Raw genomic sequence first — 25209 nt, 5'->3', positions numbered from 1 at the left:
AGGAAACTCCTGTCAGTCTACCACACCTCATTTCCTACAATAGTTGTAATTGTTGTGGAAGAGATGTCTTCTTCCTCGAAGTGACCTGGGAATCACATAAATGTATAGGCAGGTACTCAAAGGAAATGACCTGTAAATGCCTTAAAATGAACAGTAAGTGACATGTAAATGCCCCTAAAATCGGACCGGATGACTGAATGCTGTAGTTTTGAATGAACGAACGTTCCCAGTCTAAAATGGATTGGGCATCAAGCACCGTCAATGGCAGCCTTAGAGTGAACTGAGACACTATTATGGTGGAAGATTTTGGTAGCAACTTGTTGGTTCCTTTTTCTTTTTTGACACATTTTGACACCTTTTTAAAATGATATCTCGATTCTTGGCAGGAGCATATCGATAACCTTTTGGGATACAAAGTATCACTATGTATCACCATTTCGATATTTTCTCACACCCCTAAAATCAACTATACCAGTATAGTCCGCGTGAGAACCATACTGAACTGTCCCTGTAATGGGTCATCAGAAGGTTTTAGCTTTAGAGCTGGTTAGCGATCGAAAGGCTAACCAGGCGGCAGACGACAGCTTGCCGTAAAGGGGTGAAGTTGTTGATCTGATTGTGTAAGAGATTCTCCTGTCCCTAAGCCCCTATTTCTCCCCTCCCACACCGCCACCCCCATGCTGGGCTCGTGTTCCCATGCTGACCATATGTTCCAGTTTGTGGGCCGCCTTAGTCATGTACTGTTCACATTGTGAGTCCATATGTAGTATCTTTCTGTTATTCAACATCATTGGAATTTTGACTGATTTCATGCATCAATTGGGCCAGCAGAGGGAGTTGTAACACCTCTTTGGTATTGTTTCTGTAGAATTACAGCAGAGGTAGTACCTTCTTTGAGATTAAATAGTCAGGTGACCAAACTCTGTCCTCAATTGACTTGTATATTAAATCACTTTTGCCTGTTAAAATGCCATAGAACTGTTCCAGCATGAAATCCAAAACCTTTTTTTTTAATTGTAATGAGAGTTCGTGTCTCATTCATTATGCTGTATGTTATTTTGTTACTACTCTTATAACAGTACTATTGACTTACAAAAAAAAAAACAACTACAAAAAAAAGTACCCACACATTGTTTTTTTTAGGTAGCTGAAACTAAATAACGTTGCTATTTGTTTTGAGCTGCAAGCATAGTTGTGGAACTTGTAAATCAAGGTACTACTACAGTGATTCCTCGTTTTTCGCGGTTAATGGGGACCAGAACCCGCCGCGATAAATGAAAAACCGCGAAGTAGTGCCCCCTCCCAAAAAATGTGTTCAATGTATTTATTCAGATTTAGCATCGGAAAGAGATTATATATATACCGTATTGGCCTGAATATAAGACGCCCCTGATTATAAGACGACCCCCTCTTTATCAAGACTCAAGTTTGGAAAAAAATAATTTTTGAACACCCAATTAATTTTTATACAGAAAATAATTACAGTACATCTGAAAAAAAATGACTATAACAATATATTTGAGAGAAAAAAACATGTTATTTTGCCTCATTCAAATCTTAATATCTGAACATTTAAATACGTAAACTAAAGTGCAATCACATTCATAAATGAATGGCTTCTGGTTTTTGAAATGTAAATAAACCAATCTAATGTGATAAAACAACAAAATTGCAATAACTGCATTAACCATCAAAGTGAGGTCTAACTGTAACTGTTGTCTTGAAACAAATCTGGATAAGGAAAAACATTGCAATTAAATAATGCAAACTGGTTAAACTAAAAAGAGTAGCTGAGATCTGTCATGACAGAACATCGCTTCAATGATATCTAGCGCCATCTAGCGTTGTGAATGGGGAGAGTAGCTGAGATCTGTCATGACAGATCATCGGTTCAATGACATATGGCGCCATCTAGCGTCGTGAATGGGTATAATGTCTAGACCGCGAATATAAGACGAACCCCTCTTTTTCATTTCTTTATATATAATATATATACAGTATATGACATTTTTTTTCACACCCCCCCCCCCCAAAGTTAATTTTAAAAAAAAGCTTTTATGCATAAATGGTTTGAGAGCACTTCAATTCAATTCAATAATTATAAGTAGAGCTGAAACAAATACTCGAGCAACTCAAGTAACTCGAGTTTAAAAACTGGTCCGAGTAATTTTATTCACCTCGAGTAATCGTTTATTTTGACAGCTCTAAGCATCACGTTTTGCTCGGACTACTTTTAATGCGGGACAACGCGCTGATGTCAAGTGCGTAGAGGAAGAAGCCAAAAAAAAAAAAAAATTACTGCAGCCGACAGCCGCTACAAACGACGCCGACGTTGCTAAATACTAGCCCGCACGATGCTACTTTGGTAGCAGGTTGCGTCTGATGAGTCTCACAGAGATCACATGTATGTTGAACTAGATGCGAAATGACAGACTCGGCCGCGTCTGGGCAGCGTTAGTAAACAGCCGCCATCTTAAAGCAGTAGAGCGCTAAGCGCTAATAAATAAGATTAACGTTAATGTCACTAGCTCAACGTTAGCCCTGCGGAGGGCTAGGTTTCTATTAATTATGACCACTTTCGATGCGTGGCTAACGTGTCTTACATACAGGCTTTAACATAACATAGCATTGTGGAGTGATGAGGGTGTAAAATAAAAACTCAATGATGCTAACTATCAATTTTAGCTCAGTAGTCATTGCTGGATAAATCACCAAGTAGCACTGGTCCCTAATGTGCTCCAATACAGCCTGTATCATACATTTATTTTGAACACTGCAAAAACTCAAAATCCTATCAGGACTTACAGTTTAGACTAACTTAAAACTTAACTAGAACTTAATAAATGGCTTGACACAAATAGAAATTCAATTGAAACACGTGGGAAAAAATCCTAACTTTTAAGTGATGTGTGTTATCAAGCGTAACGGCATTTTTAGGTATATGTATATATACTGTATATATATTTTTTAAATAAGATCTAAAGGTTTTTGAGTGAAAGCAGTGAATTAGTCTTTTTTTTTATTTTTTTTTATTCTAGTTACACCTGAGATGCAATTGTTGGCTGTTTTCAACAATATACATCGAAAAAAAAGACATTGATTGACTGAAAATGGTTCAAGATTAGATGAAATGTCTTGTTTTCTCATGTATATTTATAATTGCTCTTCACCTAAAAATATATTTGTTTTATCCGATTACGCGATTAATCGATAGAATTTTCAGTCGATTACTAAAATATTCGATAGCTGCAGCCCTAATTACAAGTTTTAAACATGTTACTCTCCCAACGAATTATTTTTTTAAACAAAAATAAAGTATAAAAATGCTTGTCGTTATTACATGCTTTATTGAGTGAGACCACACAAATCCGCTCAAGCTGCTCATTTATACAATGTGTTGCCACAGCAACTGTTTAACAAGTTGAACGGTGATTGACGCATGCAGAGCTTTGAAGCTTCAGGTCCAGGCATCTGTGGAAAGATCAAACATTAAACGTCTGTCAAACATCGACTACGCGATCGGCTCGGGACAGCTCAACTGTGTATATATATATTTTTTTTAATTGAAAAAAAAAAAAAATCTGCGCTGGACTGAGGGCACGATGTAGCGAGTGATCACTGTACAATATATATAAATGTGTGGTTACTATACCAGAGCATTTCCCACACGCCCACTAAAATTTGATGAATTTCTGGAGTTGGTATCAAGGTTTCCGTGGGCTCTTAAAGAGTCTTGAATTGACTGGTCTTGATAAATTGTCTTAAAAAGGTCACGAATTTTGTCTGGTAGATCTTAACGTTCTTAAATCGTAGATTAGATTTCACTTGATGAAACCTGCAAGGAACCCTTTGGTATGTTTTCTCAGAATGAGCAAAACATGAGATACCGCATCCTTTCATGATCCGCAATGTCGACACAATTGTTGCCGAGTGTTTAGCGTATGTGTTCGTGTGTTCCTTCCATTGCGGCCCAGGAATGTGAAAATGGTGGACATTGTAGCTCACAAAATGCCTTCAGAGAATGACGTGCATGTGGCCCGAAGCTTCCTTACCAAGATTTTGCGAAGTTCAATGAGGTACAGTTCCGTGGCGTCATCTTGTGACCAGTAGTAGCTTAACCCTCACGTCACCGCATAACCAACACCACCACCAACCTCTTCCCACATTCATCATTTGCTCATTTTATTTGCTTCTTTTGTCCTTATTTCTGTAGCAACTTGTAGACTTCCTCTCTGGCATGTGGATTGTCGTTAGCTTCATTCCTCATGTAGAGCATGTATGGAGGTTTTACCGGTTGTCTTCTGATGTATGTTGTCATTGTTTTCCTGACACGCATCTCAGAAAGAACCAATTCCTAGGGTATGTTCTTTGTCAATTTGTGACAAGTCACAGAAGCAATGTGATGTTTTTAGATGTCCGTAGTGGTCAAATTCAGCAAGGAACAGCATACAATTCCTTGGAGATAAGACAAGCAAATTTTTTTGTGGACAAGGTCTCTAATTCCACTTTAATTTTGTTGTCTTCTCTCTGTGTTTAGACGCAATGAACCCATAAGCAGGCCGCACTCCTGGCACTCCACAAAGTTCAACGAAGGCCAGTCCGAGTCAGCCAAAAGACAACAGTCTCCACCCTCGGCGGTTGTGTGGCACACCACGTACGATGCGAGGTAGGGCTTTTTTAAAAGAGACTGAGAAGCTATGTTTTTGACACGTGACAAAATTCTGTCCATAGGGCTCATCCACTGGAAATTCCTATTTATTAGTGCCGCAACGATTAACTCGAGTAATTCGATTAGAAAAAAGATTCGAATTAAATTTTGCTGCTTCGAGTATTCGTTTAATTAAAGTGTCATTGTAATGCGTTGTTTTGAAAGTGTTTGCATTTAGTTTTATTGATTTGAGTGGATAAACTGCCCTCTACTGGTGACAGTGAATATGACATAACTCATTTCACATGGCTGAATCCAGCTGCTCCCTGTTAAGACCAACATAAGCTAAGTTTTTGTTTGAGCTAATGTTTTTTTAAATGCGTTCGTAATTTACTTTATTGGCGTATTTAGCCGTTTTTTGTTGGAATATGTCTGACACTAGTGTGCCGTGGCACACTGGTTGAAAAACACTGTTCAAGGGTGATCATATTTTGATTTTCAAAAAGCAGACACGAGTAAAACAGACATAAATAATCCGCGTTTAAGCTTATATTCAAAGTTTATACGGATTGATAGAACTGGTGCTGCAACGATAAATCGTTTAACTCGAGTAAATTGATTAGAAAAAAGATTTGAATTCAATTTTGCTGCGTCGAGTGCTTGTATAATTAAAGTGGTGTTGTAGTGGTTTGTTTTGGAAGTCTTTGCATTGTTTTATTGATTTGAGTGGATAAACTGCCCTCTAGTGGTGTCAGTGATTATGACATAACTCATTTCACATGGCTGAATCCAGCTGCTCCCTGTTAAGACCAACATAAGCTAAGTTTTTGTTTGAGCTAATGTTTTTTAAAATGCATTCGTAATGTACTTTTTTCGGTGTATTTAGCCGTTTTTTATTAAAATATGTCTTTTAACCATTTGTTAAGAGTAGGGCTGCAGCTATCGATTATTTTAGTAGTCGATTAATCGATGAACCATTAGTTCGAATAATCGAGTAATCGGATATGGAACATGAAAAATTAAATTACCTGAGCTGAGCCTCAAACGGTATGAAAAAATAAATAAAGGAGGCTCAATGTACAACAAAAGAACAATTGGCTAACTTAAATAGCAAAAGTCTGCTGGTTCAAATGCTATAAAATGCTAACTTTTTAACAATGTGGTTCAGACACATATTCCCACAAAAATAGGCTAAATATACCTATAAACTAAATTACAAATGCAGCAAAATTTAATTTGAATCTTTTTTCTAATTGAATACTCGAGTTAATCGATTAATCGTTGCAGCACTAGTTAAGAGCATTGTTAAAAAAAAAAAAAAAAGTTAGCATTTTATTGCATTTAAGATAACGGACTTTTGCTGTGTAAGTTAGCCAGTATCTCTTTTTTTTTTTTTAATACAGTTTGAGGCTACGCTCAGGTATTTACATTTTCTATGTTCCCTATCTGATTACTCATTTATTCGAACTAACTATTTCATCGATTCATCGACAACTAAAATAATCGATAGCTGCAGCCCTCCTCTTTATAAAAGGTTATCATAGATAATGGTTTCCTAAAGGTCCTGAAAACAGTATATTTCTTTAGCTTTTTATTAAGAGATAAAGAAGAAAAGTACTTTTCATGATTCAAACTGTATCTCTATTGACACACTGCTGGTGATATGAACACCAGTGGCACTTGAAAAGCAAACACACAGCCAAAAATTTTACTCTACGCCACCAAGAAAAGCAACTTGCTCAGCGGAATGTTTTATTAGGCTAATTACAACCATTACTTTTTCTACACAGACAAGCAGCTATGGTATTTCACTTTTGATCCAAGCAAGTGGAATATGTTGATCATGGGTTTCTACGTGATTGTGATTTGTCGTTGGTCATTTTCAACCCGCAGTTCCTCATCAACTGACCTGTCGTCCGGCTGGGAGCAAACAAACCTCTGCAGGGTTTCAGACCAGTACAGCTCTCTGGGCAGCATGGACAGTTTAGAGCACGTCCCCCACCCGTACCCGGCTGGTCAGCTGTCTCCCGCCAAGTCCAACAACAGCATGGAGCACCTTGGCGGTGGCAAACGAGACTCTGCCTACAGCTCCTTCTCCACCAGCTCTGGCACGCCAGACTTCACGCTTTCAAAAAGCAACACGGCTTCCACAGAGAATGTGTTATACAAAGTAAGCCAGTGGGATGCTGGAGGGAGGTCCGTTAATGGCAGGACTGCCCAAAGTCTAACGGAGGGAGTCAAACAGGATGACAGATTGACCTACTTTCAGATGCCAGGAACCTGTGATGGCCCCCAAACTGACGACCAGGCCGGCTCCCGCCACTCCACATCGGGCAGAGCGAGTTGCGGACCGGTCTGGCATGTTCCAGAAAAAAAGAAGACCTCCTCCCCCTCTCCACCACCGCCAACCCCGCCAACACGCAGTGATAGTTTTGCCGCCACTAAGGAACGAGGGATCGTCGTAACGCATCCTGAACCTCCCAGTACGCGTATCCCGGGAAAGCCTGCTGCTGAAGATCTCAATGTCCAGAACCGGTCCCCGAAGCATGACAGGGCTAGTTTTTACACTCACGGGCAGTTTAGCTCGAACAAGCTGCATTCCCTTTCCAGCTGTGATGTCCGGCAAGGTCATCCTACGCATCACAGAAACCATAGCGATAAAAGCACTTTTCCTGCACAACCGTGGCCCGCAACCGCTCCCAAGCCGCTAAATGTCGGGGGCTACTTCTCCAGCATGCAGGAGCTGCCCACTAACGGTTCTTCTCAACCTGTCGGCCAGAACCTTAGGAGGAATTTAAGCACATCTCAAGCGATTGCTCCCAAAGACCCAAACATTGAGGGAAGTGGGCATAACCGGTACTACTGTGTAACTACAGCAGGAAAAGCAGATGACAGGAAAAATTCTGCTGGCCTCGACTTGAACCAGACAGGAAATGAGCAGAATTCTCAACAAGCAATCACCAAAGCAAAATATCACATTCCTCCACAGCAGCAGTACTCTTCTAATGGTAGAGATACTAATGGATACAACAAACACCATGTTACCTCTGTTCTAGACACCTCTCCTAAAGCCACTGATGACCTCAGAAGCCAGAGGGGACAGAGTTTACAAAATGAAGAGTCTCTGTACACGAGTTGTCCCCCAATCAGATTCTCGGACCAACGGCGGTCACTTCCTCTGCATCACAAAGAATTCCCCCAAGATACAAGGCACCACAGCCAGGCCGGTGACAAGATCTGCCCTGAGAACACCCCCATGCTCCATTCATTGTCCATGGACGCAAAGGGCGAGCCCTCAAAAGGTGCGAACTCAGAGAAAACGGAGTCTAAACAGTTACAACGCAGCGACCGTTTTGCCACCGCCTTAAAGAGCGAAATCCAGTTGAGAAGAGCCAAGCTGCAGAAGAGTAAGAGTGCGGCAACTCTTCCCAACGAAAACCAAGATGGCCAATATCCGTGGATTTCTAATCAGAGCTCCACTCCCGCTTTGGTGGACAGCCCTTTCACAAACACTTACAAAGATAACTTGAAGGAAGCACAAGCTCGGGTACTTAAAGCCACTTCCTTCAGGAGGAAAGATCTGGAACCAGTTTTAGTGGAACACCCATCAGCCGAAGCCATACCCAGTTACCCTTCCTCATCAATGGCTCGGAAAGATCTCACTCCTCTTCCGACATTGTCCGAGGCAGGGATCAGTAAATCTGGGCCTTTACGCATTGGTGGACGTAAGCGCTTTGCAGCAGAACAGAAAGTAAGGTCCTTCTCTGACCCAGACAAAATCCATGAAGCTGGCGTACAAGGAGAAGAAGGTACAAACTGTTCCCTGGATCAGCAAAACAGAAATTTGATTGGCCCTAGTAACATGTCCACCAAAACTGAGAATCTCGGTGATTCCACAGTCAAAGGTCTTGCCGGTGAAACTGGGCCTGTACTGAAAGAGAAAAGGACAATAGGCGACCCTCAGGGTGGACCAGCATACTCTGTCCAGGACCAGCAACGTCTAGGCACTTTCGCGGAGTACGAGGCCAGATGGAACATCCAGAAGAAACCTCCAGAGACTCGAGCCTCGGGAAGATTCAGGTCCGCCGACAACATTCTGGACCCTGGCTCGGATGAGCGAGTGAAACCGGACTGTTTTCACGAAAGGTCACGATCTTCACCCTCTGCTGACTTCTATGGGCAGGTAAGGATTACTTTTTCTCGGATCATGGTCATCAGTCTCAGTGCAAATGTGAAAGATCCAATAATATTCAATATTTGTTCTTCATGACACACCTCAGCTTCAGGCAGAGATTGCCATCTAGCTAGTTTTCATGCCTCCTTCCCCAACTAAGAGATTATCGAGAGCTGCTTTGAGACATAAATGTTTTCTTTTTAAGACGAGTCTGCTATTTTTCTAGGCAACTCATGACCCTGCATTAAAGCCGAATCAGCAGTTTTCCAAAATGGAAGATAAACCCGCTGGGCAACTCAACTCTGCCTCAAGGTAATCTAATTTTATTGCCATTTATTGGATTGTATGCTATTGTACTTATGTAGCTATCATAATGTGAACTGGTGTTAATTTGGAAGGGGGTTATAATTTGCATCTTGTTTTTTTGTTCTTTGCCTCTGTCAACGAAATTACGTTTCTTGTGGGTTTGTGCAAATGTCGTCTCTTTAATCGTCAGATGCCAAACAAAGTCGAAGTAAAAAAATATCTCAAAAGACCATCATTGAAACACCTTTAAAATAACAAAAGATGACTGTTTGACACTGATGAAAAATTTTCTCATTGAGATTATTATAGGTTAAAATGGCAACATACTTACTAGGGCTGTGTCTGTCAACTATTTTGCCGACTAGTCTAACGATTGATTTTTTTGGTTGACGATTATTCAAATACAAACCTTTATTTTCGGACTATAGGCCGTGGCTTATTTGTTGATTTGCTTGGTTAATACGTAACACTTTATTTGACAGCAATGTCATAAAACTGCCATAAGACCATCATAATTATGGCATGACACGATCATGGGCATTAATAAATGCATTTGATGGATGTCATTAAGTGTCATCCGGCAAATTGTGTCACTAACTCCATTTATGTCCAGCTAGGAGCTTTTAGATCTATTCAAAAGTGAGATAATTTTGCCAGATGACACAAAATGATACAGTGGGGCAAAGAAGTATTTAGTCAACCACTAATTGTGCAAGTTCTCCCACTTGAGAATATTAGAGAGGCCTGTAATTGTCAACATGGGTAAACCTCAACCATGAGAGACAGAATGTGGGGGAAAAAAACCTGAGAATCGCATTGTTTGATTTTTAAAGAATGTATTTGAAAATCATGGTGGAAAATAAGTTTTTGGTCAATACCAAAAGTTCATCTCAATACTTTATGTACCCTTTTTTGGCAATAACGGAGGCTAAACGTTTTCTGTAACTCTTCACAAGCTTATCACACACTGTTGCTGGTATTTTGGCCCATTCCTCCATGCAGATCTCTTCTAGAGCAGTGATGTTTTGGGAAACACGGACTTACAACTCACTCCACAGATTTTCTATGGGGTTGAGATCTGGACACTGGCTAGGCCACTCCAGGACCTTGAAATGCTTCTTCCGAAGCCACTCCTTTGTTGCCCTGGCTGTGTGTCTAGGATCATTGTCATGCTGAAAGACCCAGCCACGTCTCATCTTCAATGCCCTTGCTGATGGAAGGAGATTTTCACTCAAAATCTCTCGATACATGGCCCCATTCATTCTTTCCTTTACACAGATCAGTCGTCCTGGTCCCTTTGCAGAAAAACAGCCCTAAAGCATGATGTTTCCACCCCCATGCTTCACAGTGGGTATGGTGTTCTTCGGATGCAATTCAGTATTCTTTCTTCTCCAAACACGAGAACCTGTGTTTTTACCAAAAAGTTCTATTTTGGTTTCATCTGATCATAACACATTCTCCCAGTCCTCTTCTGGATCATCCAAATGCTCTCTAGCTAACCGCAGACGGGCCTGGACCTGTACTGCCTTCAGCAGGGGGACACGTCTGGCAGTGCAGGATTTGAGTCCTTGGCGGCGCATTGTGTTACTGATAGTAGCCTTTGTTACCGTGGTCCCAGCTCTCTGTAGGTCATTCACTAGGTCCCCCCATGTGGTTCTGGGATTTTTGCTCACCGTTCTTGTTATCATTTTGTTGCCATGGGGTGAGATCTTGCATGGAGCCCCAGATCTCGGGACATTATCAGTGGTCTTATGTGTCTTCAATTTTCTACATTTCTAAAACTTGCTCCCACAGTTCTTTTTTTTTTAACACCAAGCGTTTTACCTGCGGATTCAGTCTTCCCAGCCTGGTGCAGGTCTACAATTTTGTCTCTGGTGTCCTTTGACAGCTTTTTTTGTCTTGGCCATAGTGGAGTTTGGAGTGTGACTGACTGAATTTGTGGACAGGTGTCTTTTATACCGATAATGAGTTAAAACAGGTGCCATTAATACAGGTAACGAGTGGAGCCTCGTTAGACCTCGTTAGAAGAAGTTAGACCTCTTTAACAGCCAGAAATCTTGCTTGTTTGTAAGTGACCAAATACTTATTTTTCACTCTAATTTGGAAATAAATTCTTTAAAAATCAAACAATGTGATTTTCTGTTTTTTTTCCCACATTCTGTCTCTAATAGTTGAGGTTTACCCATGTTGACAATTTTCAAATAGGAAAACTTTTACAATTGGTGGTTGACTAAATACTTATTTGCCCCACTGTATGTCATAAGTATTTATTAATGCTAATGGCAGTGCCATGTCATGTCTTTTGGCGCAACTGTCAAATAAAATGTTATCAAATACCATAACTAGCAATTAATAAAGCAACTGGAACAGTAACTGAAAAAATAATTAGAACAGAACATGAATTTTGATTGTTATTTATCTGCAGCATTGCAATGCATGCTAGGAGGCATGTTGGACAACAACAGTGTTGACAGTAGGTGGCAGCAGTGGTTGACTGTCTCCCTTAAGGGAGCAGTGATGGCCAAATGAAGCTTCTTGAAGCAATGAAGCTTCATGGTGGTTTATTTGGTCTTATGACTGTCTTATGATGCTGTCAAATAAAGTGTTAACGGTTAATATTTTTTGGTGTAAATTTCCCATAACACAGTGAGAACACCTGCGGCTAATAGTCCTGCACGGCTCAACAAGAACAAATGCTGTTTTTGTGTCAAATTTGGTGGGTAGGGGCCTATAGTCAGGTGCTCCTTATAGTCCGAAAATTACGGTGAATAATGAAATAATTCAAATGAGGTCAAATGCTGACATTAACTAACACCAGTGCAAGTGAATGTAAAGTAAACAGATTCAGAACAGTTTTCCAACAGGATTTAACACAATTCTGACTTTTTTTATATCTTTATACTGTTCTTGCTAAGCATTTAAGTGAAGGAATGTGGGCATGTTTACATGGTCGGGTGTCAAGCTTTCTCTTTCTTCGTCATAGTGTTCCCAGCAGCTGAGAAAAGATGCTCAGATGGTGTTGAGCAGAGTAGATAAATCGATGTCACGTGTTTCCATTTATTAGTATGTAGAGCGGCGGGACTGTCAACGTGCCTACAAGCCCCAACACAATTTGACTAATGACTGAAGTGAAATAGCTCTGTTAATGTTAGCTACAAAATGCACAAAGCTGAAACATAACACAGTCATTTTAACTGCTACCCGCTGCTTTGAAAAAAATTCAACTTAATGATGCATGTTAATACAACGCTCATAATGGCAACTTCAGTAAAAAAGTGTTAGTTATATGGACTTATGATCCTTCAGCTTTTTGTCTTCTGTCGTCTTCCAACAGTACACCTAGGTCAGGGGTCGGCAACTCAAAATGTTGAAAGAGCCATATTGGACCAAAAAATCAAAAAACCAAAATGTCTGGAGCCGCAAAAGCCTTATATAAAGCATTTAATGAAGCCAACACACACTGTATGTATCTATGTTAGCTATATTAGCCTACTATCATAATGACTACCGGTAAATTGGCTACAAACGCAGCCTTCATGATTGCCGTATTTTCCTCACTAAAAGGCGCACCTAAAAGCCCTTAATTTTTTGAAAAGCCGACAGTGCGCCTTATAATTCGATGTGCCTTATATAGTAAATAGGGTTGTTCCAATCATGTTTTTTTGCTCCCGATCCTATCCCGATCGTTTTAGTTTGAGTATCTGCCGATCCCGATATTTCCCGGTCTGATTGCTTTTTTCTTGCTCCCGATTCAATTCCAATCATTCCCGATAATTTTTCCCGATCATATACATTTTGGCAATGCATTAAGAAAAAAATGAATACAACTCGGACGAATTTATACATTCAACATACAGTACATAAGTACTGTATTTGTTTATTATGACAATAAATCCTCAAGATGGCATTTACATTATTAACATTGTTTCTGTGAGAGGGATCCACGGATAGGAAGACTTGTAATTCTTAAAGGATAAATGTGACTTTGTATATTGTGACTAAATATTGCCATCTAGTGTATTTGTTGAGCTTTTAGTAAATGATACTGTAGCCATTTAACTGTTCATCCCAAATGCATGATGGGAAGTGCAACCAAGACTGTGCGTAGTGGTACCAATTGATATATCTTCTCTGCGTTGGGAAATAACATAGGGTGTTAAGAAAAAATTACTACCTTTCCTCCCTAAAGTGCTTCCCACAATATTTCTAATCGTAGGGAGAGGGATTGTAAGGCTGTAGCCAATTAAAAAAAGGCTCCAAAGGCTGCCAAAATTCACTCTACTCATTTTACGCTGCCTTTTAGCTCTATATATAGGTAAAACGGCGCCATTACAGATTGAGCGCGACAATGCATGAGTGGCTCGTGCAGCGCATGCGTTAATTGCGTTAAATATTTTAACGTGATAAATTTTTTAAAAAATGAACTACTGCCGTTAACGGGATAAATTTGATAACCCTACCTTAAGCCTAAACTAAAGACTCTGGATGAGTGTAAGATATTACGTCTGTAATGTTAAATACAATTAGAAAACGATTTAATTTAAAAAAAAATATATATATATATATATATATATATATTAAAAAACATGTCCGATATTTTTTTGCCGATTCCGATACTTTGAAAATGACGTGATCGATGCCGATCGATCGGGACATCTCTAATAGTAAATGAGTCAATATTAGTTCATCATGACATGACATTCCGATTAGCTCAGCAATGTCTTGTGGATGCAAACCGCAATGCCAACAACTACTGCTACTACTAATACTACTGCGCCTTATAATGCAGTGTGCACTATACATGAAAACGGTTTCAAAATACGCCATTCATTGAAAGTGCACCTTGTACTCCGATGTAGTGCTGCAACTATTAATCAATTAGAAAAAAGATTGGAATTAAATTTTGCTGCGAGTATTTGTTCAATTAAAAGTGGCGTTGTTATGTTTTGTTTTGTTTTTTAAGTGTTTGCATTTAGTTTTTTTTATTTGGGTGGATACCCTGCCCTCTAGTAGCAAAAGTGAATTGCTGAATTTGCTGCTCCCTGTTAAGACCAACATAAGGTATATTTTTGTTTGAGCTAATGTTTTTTTTAATTCATAATTTAGTTCAAAGGTATAAATAGCCGTTTTTTTGTGGGAATATGTGTTTGAAGCATTTGTTAAGGGCATTGTAAACAAACAACAACAAAAAAGATAGCGTTTTATAGCATTTAAGCTAGTGGACTTTTGCTATGTAAGTTAGGTAAGTATTAAGTAATTTGAATTAAAAACAAAGAATGAAGGAGCCCCACGAAGCTCCGGAGCCGCATATTTCCGATCCCTGTCCGACAGGGTTGCCGATCACTCATTCCTCTGGCGGAGGAACAGTCATGTCTTTATAATCTGTTGGCTTCAACGCAGTTTAACAGCCTTTCGCCACAGCTGTGCCAACACACGCCGTCTCCGGGGTGCCGCTTTGTGTCGGGCAGTAAAGGTTTCTTCTGTAGGCCTTGAGAATGCTTCCTGGTCACATGGCCCTCAGTGCACTTTTGGACCAGAAATTTAGGAGTCTTTGTCTACCTACCCCTCCCCTGCATAAACCCACGGATGAAACCCACCATCTGGGTGTCGAGTATCTTTTCTCAAGCGACCCTCATTGTAAAAGTTTGCATGACAACAGTTTTTGTCATTTTCGTGTCTGGCGTATGAGCTCCACCCAGTCAGTGCTATTGAGGGGATGGCAACAGGTGGTTGCTCAGAGAGAGGAGTCGCTTGCTATTAGTTTCTTACTTGTGCCGTGATGGAAATTACAGGCCAGAAGCGTCATTTTGGGTAACGTAGTGAAACTTGTTTTGCTATCTTTTGACTGAAATAAATGTCAAGGAAGCTATTGCGTATTTTAAATGAATCAACTGTGTTGTACTGAAACAAATAACATACAGTGAGGAAAATAAGTATTATTTTATTGCAAGTTTTCTCACTTGGAAATGATGGGTGGGTTTGAAATTTTCATGGTAGTTGCTTGTCCACTTTGAGAGACAATCTAAAGAAAAAAAAACAGCATAAGGTTTGTTAGCAATTTATTTGTATTATACTGCTGCAAATAAGTATTCTAACTAGAGATGCCGATCGATCGGGTCCGATCACGTCATTTTCAAAGTTTCGGAATCGGCAAAAAAATATCAGACATGCCTTTTTTTAATATATATATATATATATATATTTTTTTTTTTTTTTTTAATTAAATCGTTTTCTAATTGTATTTAACGTTACAGACATAATGTGTTACACTCTTCCAGAGTCTTTAGTTTAAGCTTAAGGTAGGGTTATCAAAATTATCGCGTTAACGGCGAGAATTAATATTTTTTACATTTGTCACGTTACAATATTTAACGCAATTAACGCATGCGCTGCACGACCCACTCACGCATTGTCGCGTTTAATCTATAATGACGCCGTTTTACCCATACAGTATATAGAGATAAAAGGCAGCGTAAATTGAGTAGAGTGAATTTTGGCACCCTTTGGAACCATTTTTTAAATGGCTAAAGCCTTACAATCCCTCTCCCAATGATTAGAATAATCGTGGGAAGCAATGTGGGTAAGAAAGGTAGTAGTTGATCTTTTTCTTAACACCCTATGTTATTTTCCAAGGCAGAGAAGATATATCAATTGGTACCACGACGCACAGTCGTGGTTGCACTTCCCATCATGCATTTGGGCAGAAGTTAAATGGCTACAGTATCATTAACTGAAAGCTCAACAAATACACTAGATGGCAATATTTAGTCACAATATACAAAGTCACATTTATCCTTTAAAAATTACAAGTGTTTCTAGCCGTGGATCCCTCTCACAGAAACAATGTTAATAATGTAAATGCCATCTTGAGGATTTATTGTCATAATAAACAAATGCAGTACTTATGTACTGTATGTTGAATGTATATATTCGTCCGAGTTTTATTCATTTTTTTCTTAATGCATTGCCAAAATGTATATGATCGGGAAAAATTATTGGGAATGATTGGAATTGAATCGGGAGCCGAAAAAAAGCAATCTGATCGGGAAATATCGGGATCGGCAGATACTCAAAACTAAAACGATCGGGATCGGAACAACCCTAATTCTAACACCTGTCTATTAGCTAGAATTGTGAGCCTCAAAGACCTGTTAGTCGCCTTTAAAAAGTCCAACAAATAAGTGGAGTGGAGGTGGACTTTTTTAGTCTGACTTTGGTTAGCTACATACAGTATAAACACCTATCCACCCCATAAACTCAGGAAGACTCCAATTCCTTACATGGTCAAGACCAAAAAGCTGTCCAAAGACACCAGAGACAGAATTGTAGACCTCTACAAGACTGGACAGGGTTACGGGGCAATCGCCAAGCAGCTTGGTGAAATAAGATCCTCCATTGGCACAATTATTAGAAAATGAAGGAAGCTAAACATGACAGTCAATCTCCCTCGGACTTCGGCTCCATGCAAAATCCATCTTGTAGGGTTTCAATGATCCTAAGAATGGTGAGGAATCAGCCAAGAACTACACAGGAGGACCTGGCAATGACCTGAAACGAGTTGGGACCACTATTTCCAAGGTTACTGTTGGTAATACACTTTGACGTCATAGTTAAAGACCTTTCATGAAACAGAAGGTTCCCCTGCTAAAACCAGCACATCCTCTGGCCCGTTTTAAGTTTGCCAATGACCATTTGGATGATCCAGAGGAGTCATGGGAGAAAGTCATGTGGTCATCTGAGATGAAAATTGAACTTTTTTGGTCTTTATTCCACTCAGTGTTTGGAGGAAGAAGAATGATGAGTACCAGTCCAAGAACACCATCCCTACTGTGAAGCATGGGGGTGGTAGCATCATGCTTTGAGGGTGTTTTTCTCTACTTGGGCATGGATGACTGCACTGTATTAAGGAGGGGATGACCAGGGCCATGTATTGTGAGATTTTGGGGAATAACCTCCTTTCCCTCAGTTAGAGCATTGGAAATGGGTCGTGACTGTGTCCTCCAACATGACAAAGGCCAGAAGCAGACAGCCAGAATAACCAAAGAGTGGCTTCGTGAAAAAAAAAAAAAAATCAAGGTTCTGGAGGGCCTTAGCCAGTCCTAAACCCAATAGAAAATCTTTGGAGGAAGCTCAAACTCTGTTACTCAAGTGACAACCCAAAAACCTGATTGATCTAGAGAAGATCTGTGTGGAGCAGTGGTGCAAAATCCCTGCGGCAGTCGGTGCAAACCTGGTGAAAAGTTACAGGAAATGTTTAACCTCTGTAATTGTAATCAAAGGCTACTGTACCAAATATTAACATTGATTTTCAGAGGTTTTCAAATACTTATTTGCAGCAGCATAATACAAATAAATTGTTTTAAAATATCATACACTGTGATTTAAGGATTTTTTTAGATTGTCTACTACAGTGGACAAACGCCTACAATGAAAATGTCAAACCTGCCCATCATTTCTAAATGCAAGATCTTGCAAAATCGCAGGGTGTTCAAATACTTTCCCCGTAAGTTAATGGACATATCCTCACGTATTATACAGTGGGGCAAATAAGTATTTAGTCAACCAGTAATTGTGCAAGTTCTCCCACTTGAAAATATTAGAGAGGCCTGTTATTGTCAACATGGGTAAACCTCAACCATGAGAGACAGAATGTGGAAAAAAACCCTGAAAATCACATTGTTTGATTTTGAAAGAATTTATTTGCAAATCATGGTGGAAAATAAGTATTTGGTCAATATCAAAAGTTCATCTCAATACTTTGTTATGTACCCTTTGTTGGCAATAACGGAGGCCAAACATTTGATGTAACTCTTCACAAGCTTTTCACACACTGCTGCTGGTATTTTGGCCCATTCCTCCATGCAGATCTCCTCTAGAGCAGTGATGTTTTGGGGCTGTCGTTGGGCAACACGGACTTTCAACTCCTTCCACAGATTTTCTATGGGGTTGAGATCTGGAGACTGGCTAGGCCACTCCAGGACCTTGAAAAGCTTCTAACGAAGCCACTCCTTTGTTGCCCTGGCTGTGTTTTTGGGATCATTCCATGGCATTCAATGACTTTTGAACGATATGTGAAGATTATAACTGGTCTGTAACACAAATATGCTGTCTGTGCGTCCCTGGCCGATGGGGGACGGGTATCGATAAGCATCTGCTTTTCCCGTCTTTACTTTGTCTGTCTTCATCTTTCTTTCAGGCAAAATTCCACACTCTGAAACTGTCAATGATTTTGATGATGATGACAATGACAATAAATTCATTCATTCATTCATTGTCATGCTGAAAGAACCATCCACATCTCATCTTCAGTGCCCTTGCTGATGGAAGGAGATTTTCACTCAAAATCTCTCGATACATGGCCCCATTTATTCTTTCCTTTACACAGATCAGTCGTCCTGGTCCTTTTGCAGAAAAACAGCCCCAAAGCATGTTTCCACCCCCATGCTTCACAGTGGGTATGGTGTTGTTCGGATGCAATTCAGTATTCTTTCTCCTCCAAACATGAGAACTTGTGTTTCTACCAAAAAGTTCTATTTTGGTTTCATCTGACTATGACACATTCTCCCAGTCCTCTTCTGGATCATCCAAATGCTCTCTAGCAAACCGCAGACGGGCCTGGAAGTGTACTTTCTTCAGCAGGGGGACACTTCAGGCAGTGCAGGATTTGAGTACCTGGCGGCGCATTGTGTTACTGATAGTAGCCTTTGTTACTGTGGTCCCAGCTCTCTGTAGGTAATTCACTAGGTCCCCCTGTGTGGTTCTGGGACGTTTGCTCACCGTTCTTGTTATCATTTTGACGCCACGGGGTGAGATCTTGCATGGAGCCCCAGATCGAGGGAGATTATCAGTGGTCTTGTATGTCTTCCATTTTCTAATAACTGCTCCCACAGTTGATTTATTTACACCAAGCGTTTTACCTATTGCAGATTCAGTCTTCCCAGCCTGGTGCAGGTCTACTATTTTGTCTCTGGTGTCCTTCGACAGCTCTTTGGTCTTGGCCATAGTGGAGTTTGGAGTGTGACTGACTGAGGTTGTGGACAGGTGTCTTTTATACCGATAATGAGTTAAAACAGGTGCCATTAATACAGGTCACGAGTGGAGCCTCGTTAGACCTCGTTAGAAGAAGTTAGACCTCTTTGACAGCCAGAAATCCTACTTATTTGTAGGTGACCAAATACTTATTTTCCACTCTAATTTGTAAGTAGATTCTTTAAAAAATCAAACAATGTTATTTTCTGTTTTTTCCACATTCTGTCTCTCATGGTTGAGGTTTACCCCTGTTGACAATTACAGGCCTCTCCAATATTTTAATAATTATAATTCTAATAATTATAAGTGGGAGAACTTGCACAATTAGTGGTTTACTAAATACTTATTTGCCCCACTGTACTTTTGCTAAGGTCAGTGGGATATTTCATTATAGCTCTGATGTGATAATTTAGCATGATTTCTATCTATTCAATAAAAAGCTTGAAGGTCATGTCTGCTTGTCAACAAGTTGCCCCAAACTGTATCTCATGACTGTCCAATCAATACACTTCAGTGCTTCCTAATTGAGTTTGTGCGGAAGCGTTCACATGCAAGCTAGTGGAATCTACGATTTACGTTAGCTCTTTCTTTTTGTTTGTTCCTTTATCCATTCATATAACATTTAAAGCTCCATCAAAATACTGTGAAACTACAGGCTCTGCTTTAAAAACAGCTATCAGTGAAAGAGTTAAGTACAGTAATTGCACTTAGCAAGTTTCCACCACTGGTGACACGTGTGCCACGCAACCAGACAAACTTCCTCTTAAGAGTTAAATGCGCTCGAGAGTCTTATTTATTCCTCCTTGCAGACTTTTGTGGGAGCCCAAGTATTCCTGGCAGCTGCAACCAAGGGAGGAGACATGAAAAGTTCTTTTAATCACAGTGGCTGCTGGCGAGAGGAAGAAGTAGGCTGGAGATGATAGTTCGCACTGTGCGTAATTAAAAGCCTTTTTGTCGTCCTCCTCAGCGTCCCGGCGGACTGCAAAGTGAGAGAGAAATCTGTTGAGTGTGAACGCGGAGCTTCTACGACAGCTACAGCCGCCGTCAACCACAGAGCGCCCGAGCCGAGCCGCTCTCAGGTCACGGACCGAGCAGAGTCTCCCGCGCCCGGATGCCCCGAGGTCAACCACGAGGACTCGGCGCTTCCCCAAAATCGCACCCCGAACGGCGAGGCTAAAAAGGCAGACGGCAAAGCGCGAGTCGCCATGGAGGCTGTCCGTTCGCCTTCCCCGCAGTTTTCCCCGCAGAGACTTAGCGACAAGCCACCAGTGTCACTGAACGACCAAGACTTAAACGGGTAGGTCATGCTAAGTAAAGGTTTTCAGGAAACATACCTTAAGTTTCATTCGAGTACCGTAATTTTTGCCTGACTATAAGCCGCCACCCACTAAATTCGACACGAAAACGGTATTTGTTCATAGATAAGCCGCACTGGAATATAAGCTGCAGCTGTCCTCACTGTATTTGGTGATATTTACTCCAAAAGATATTAACCGGTTGCACTTTTGACAGCGGCATCATACGACTGTCATAAGACCAAATGAGCCCCCATTCATTGCTTCAAGAAGCTTCATTTGGCCATCACTGCTCCCTTAGGGGAGACGGTCAACCTCTGCTCCCATCTGCTGTCAACACTGTTGTTGTCCAACATGCCTCTGAACATGCATTGCAGCGCTACAGATGTAAATAACAATCAAAATTCATGTTCTGTGGTCATTTTTTCTTCAGTTACTGTTCCAATTGTTTCATTAATTGCTAGTTATGGTATTTAGCAACACCTTATTTGAAAGTGGCGCCACAAGACTCCTCAGACAATCATTATTATGACATGGCATTGTCATAAGCATTAATGAATGCTTATAACAGGGGTGGCCATTACGTCGATCGCGATCGACCAGTCGATCGCAACGCTAGTGTGGGTAGCTCGCAGCATCCCAAAAAAAAAAAAAAAAAAAAAAAAAAATTTTTTTTTTTTTTTTTTTTTTTTTTTAAATGTACATAGTTAATTATGTTTTGTGAGCAAACATAATTTACCGTCCATTTTTTATTTATATTTTTTTAAACGTACACAGTTATTTGTGTTTTGTGAGCAACATAACGCCGTATGTTGCTCTTAAGGTAGATCGCGGGAGGTTGTCTCATTTAAAAGTAGATCTTGGAGCAAAAAACTTTGAGCACCCCTGGCTTATAACATGTCATTTAGTGTTATCCGGCAAATTATCTTACTTTTGAATGGATGTAAATTATTCAAGCTGGACATAAATGACTTAGTGACATAATTGATGACACTTAATGACATCTGTCATAAGCATTCAGTAATGCCAATGATAGTGTCATGTCGTAATTATGACGGTCTTTTGACAGTCTTATGGTAAATGGTGTTATATTTATATAGCGCTTTTCCACCTTTCAAGGTGCTCAAAGCGCTTTACACTACATCACCATCTACCTACTGGTGGCGCAGCACCAGGAGTGGGGTTCAGTATCTTGCTCAAGGATACTTAGGCGAGTTCATCAGGGCAAAGAATCGAATCCACAACCAGGGCCGGCCCAGCCTATATGCAGATTATGCAGCTGCTTAGGGCCCCTGACCATTAGGGGTCCCCCAATCTGGCAATTGTTTTAATTTATATTCTATTTTGTTTACTACAGTTTGCTTTATTTGACTTTTGATACTTGATTACAAGCTTAAAAAAATAAAAGTTCTTCCTTAACTTCTTTATTTCCTATTTTAGAAAAAGGTTTGGCGCTATCTACTGTAAATACTGACAATCATTTGGGTTGAGAAGTTTGCAGTGCAACAAAATCTGATTAATATACAAAATATGGACGTATGGGTTGGATTGCATGTATGGTTTTCACAGTACACTGTGATGAAATGGTGGGCCAAAAATATGGGCCCCTTTGCATTATTTTGCTTAGCCTGGGCCGGCCCTGTCCACAACCTCTGGGCTGGGGGACAAGTACTCTACCACTGAGCCACGCCATCCCCGCCTTATGATTAGGGTTGTTCCGATCATGTTTTTTTGCTCCCGATCCGATCCCGATCCTTTTAGTTTGAGTATCTGCCGATCCCGATATTTCCCGATCCGATTGCTTTTTCTTGCTCCCGATTCAATTCCAATCATTCCTGATCATTTTTCCCGATCATATATATTTTGGCAATGCATTAAGAAAAAAATGAAACTCGGACGAATATATACGTTCAACATACAGTACATAAGTACTGTATTTATTATGACAATAAATCCTCAAGATGGCATTTACATTATTAACATTCTTTCTGTGAGAGGGATCCACGGATAGAAAGACTTGTAATTCTTAAAGGATAAATGTGATTTTGTATATTGTGACTAAATATTTCCTTCTAGTGGATATTTATGAGCTTTCAGTAAATGATACTGCAGCCATTTAACTTCTGCCCAAATGCATGATGGGAAGAGCAACCATGACTGTGCGTAATGGTACCAATTGATATATCTTCTCAACGTTGGGAAATAAGATAGGGTGTTAAGAAAAAGATCAACTACTACCTTTCTTCCCAACATTGCTTCCCACGATATTTCTAATCGTTGAGAGAGGGATTGTAAGGCTTTAGCCAATTAAAAAAAGACTTCAAAGGCTGCCAAAATTCTCTCTACTCATTTTATGTTGCCTTTTAGCTCTATATATACGTTGTACGGCGCCATTATAGATTGAACGCGACAAAGTGTGAGTGGGTAGTGCAGCTCATGCATTAATTGCGTTAAATATTTTAATGTTATTACCGCCGTTGATGCGATAAAGTTGACAATCCGGGTTCGGGATGCCGATCGATCAGGACATCTTTACTTATGATGCGTCTGTCAACTAAAGTGTCACCTATTAACCCAAATGAATCAACAAATAAACTGGAGGAATAAAAATTAATTTAAAAAGTTGTGGCTGATAGTCCAAAAATTACCAAATGACCAAAATGACTTGAGTATTTTTTAACTAATTTATAAAGTAAATATTGTGATTCAATTTGATAAATTAACCTACATGGTCAAGTTTGAGGGCCGTAATTAATTTTCTGAGTAATCTGAACTTGAAATGATAAATTGCGCTAATTTAGCCTTACCCTTCCGATGCCTTTCAAAGAGCGCTGGCAATTGGGTTGTTAGCTAACATGTTTAACTCCGTTGTTTGCATTCTCCACTGCCACTATGATGGCCTGTGTTTACCTAAACTGAAGTCCAGTTGACTTAAAGTGATCCTCTACCTTAGATACATGTAAGCCAGACATGTCCAAAGTCCGGCCCGGGGGCCAAATGCGGCCCGTGGTCAAATTTCATCCGGCCCCCAGCAGTGCTTAATTTGTAAATCATAAGGTGCCGGAACGCAAAGTACATATGACAGCGCAGGGATGACTAGACACGCACAGGTCCCGGAACACAGGCAAAAACTGCTGGCATTAGACTGAGTTTGGGTGCGCACTGTACTATTTTTTCAAACAGTTTCCTTTTCATTTCTTCCGAAATATGTTTCTGTATGTTTACACACGCAACATTGGAGTGTAAAATCCTCCCCATATCGAGTCCATTTAACTTTTGGCAATCAATCTCATATTCGAAGCCATGTGCTGGACGGTGGCGTTTAGCCTTCTTGTACGCCGTGCGAAATACGCGAGCTGTAGTGGTCATCTGTTCAGACAGACTTTTAAATATAGACTGTCCTTCTCAAGAATGCTTGCTGCTGCTAAGTGAGCCTTGGTACGGGCTTGTTCAAATACTTTTTTTCTAAGTGCGCGTTGCTGTTTTTTAATATCTGGAGCAGATGAGGTCACTGTGCTTGAAAGCCATTCTTTGGCTAGTTTCATCCCCCCCCGTCTTCTCTGGCCCCAAAGTTCCCACCGCCTTACAAATTGTACAACCTAAACCCGAATTTCCCATAAGAAGCCAGGGGTAGTAAGTCTGCTTCACCTTCAACTGAGCTGCTGTCCAAACCCCGTCGCTGGAGGATGTCGTGCTTTCTTCTCCGCTCAGTGCACTCTCCTCTCCTTCTGGACCTTCCTTTGAGCGAGAGGATGTGGCGGTTTCCGCCTTTCGCTCCGGCTGCTTTACCGGGCTAGCTGATGCCAGGGTACAGGCCTGTTGTTCCAGCTCTTGGTGGTTCACCTGGCTGACTGCTGGCGCTGTAGCTGGTCCCGAATCCGGGTGGCGCTGAACCTGACCAGCTGCTGCCACGGTAGTAGCCTTCTTCTTGGCTGGCTCCCCGTGAACCTGGCTACCTGCTGCGGCACTAGCCTCCTGCTGCACCTGCTTCTCACTGTTAGCATGTTTGCTGCAGCTTCCCTGTTCGCCGGCTGTGGCTTTTTTGACTCGTTTTGAATCTTCCTTTTTTTGAAAGAAAAACTGTAAATTCAATTGCCTTTTTGGCATGTTGAAATAATGTTTAATCCGATTCCTGGCTGCGTGCTTTCCAGATGCCGCCGAAGTTTTTTTTTTTTTTTTATGTCGGGGAGGGGCGTAATTTGTCATCACCAAATCTCCGACTCTTTCAAATGAGTTTTTTTTTTTTTTTTTTTTTTTTTTTTTTTTTTTTTTTTTTTTAAATAAACAGCATACAATTCTTGGGATTTTTTTCTGTAAATGAATTTATGCACATTTTTTTTTTTAATGAATTTAAAAAAAAAAAAAAAACTTTTTTATATAATATGGGCTCTTATTGGTGCGCCAGCACGACGCTCCAATTGGTAGACTGCATAGCCGCCCGCCAGTGACTTGTTGTTTGTTTTGCATTAGGGTGGCGGAAAGAAGAATAAAATGAGAGGGCTTTCACCTAGCAAGTTTTACAATTTAAAGCAACTGTTTTCTGTTAAACCCAAATGCTCGATGAAAAGTTTGGGCAACCATGACTTTAGAGTGGTGGTTGGTTTCCAGAGTTATTTAATGTGTGCTCCGTGCTTCAGACTACTGCAAGTCGAGGCGTAATGTACTGAAGAGGGCGCCAGCATTAAAGGAGACGATCGTCGCTTTACGCTCTCCTCTAAAACACCCGGCATATTATTATCATGAATATTTTCACTCAA

General features: G+C 40.4%; 1 protein-coding gene across 6 annotated transcripts in view; it reads left to right on the top strand.

The window, feature by feature from the left end:
- shroom2a (shroom family member 2a) overlaps positions 1 to 25209 on the top strand; it is a 95048-nt gene that overhangs the window by 56341 nt on the left and 13498 nt on the right. For 2 of the 6 annotated variants that reach the window (XM_057840756.1, XM_057840755.1), the window contains exons 4-9: positions 3975 to 4076; positions 4342 to 4359; positions 4538 to 4666; positions 6542 to 8831; positions 9049 to 9134; positions 20125 to 20454. In XM_057840756.1, coding sequence (XP_057696739.1) covers positions 3975 to 4076; positions 4342 to 4359; positions 4538 to 4666; positions 6542 to 8831; positions 9049 to 9134; positions 20125 to 20454 — 2955 coding nt within the window. The remainder of the gene's footprint in view (positions 1 to 3974; positions 4077 to 4341; positions 4360 to 4537; positions 4667 to 6541; positions 8832 to 9048; positions 9135 to 20124; positions 20455 to 25209) is intronic. The other 4 variants (XM_057840757.1, XM_057840759.1, XM_057840758.1 and 1 more) reach the window with 2 other exon arrangements.

The sequence above is a fragment of the Corythoichthys intestinalis genome, chromosome 7 (assembly GCF_030265065.1).
Source record: "Corythoichthys intestinalis isolate RoL2023-P3 chromosome 7, ASM3026506v1, whole genome shotgun sequence".
NCBI classification, from domain to species: Eukaryota; Metazoa; Chordata; class Actinopteri; order Syngnathiformes; family Syngnathidae; genus Corythoichthys; species Corythoichthys intestinalis.
This window is presented reverse-complemented; position numbering and strand designations above follow the sequence as displayed.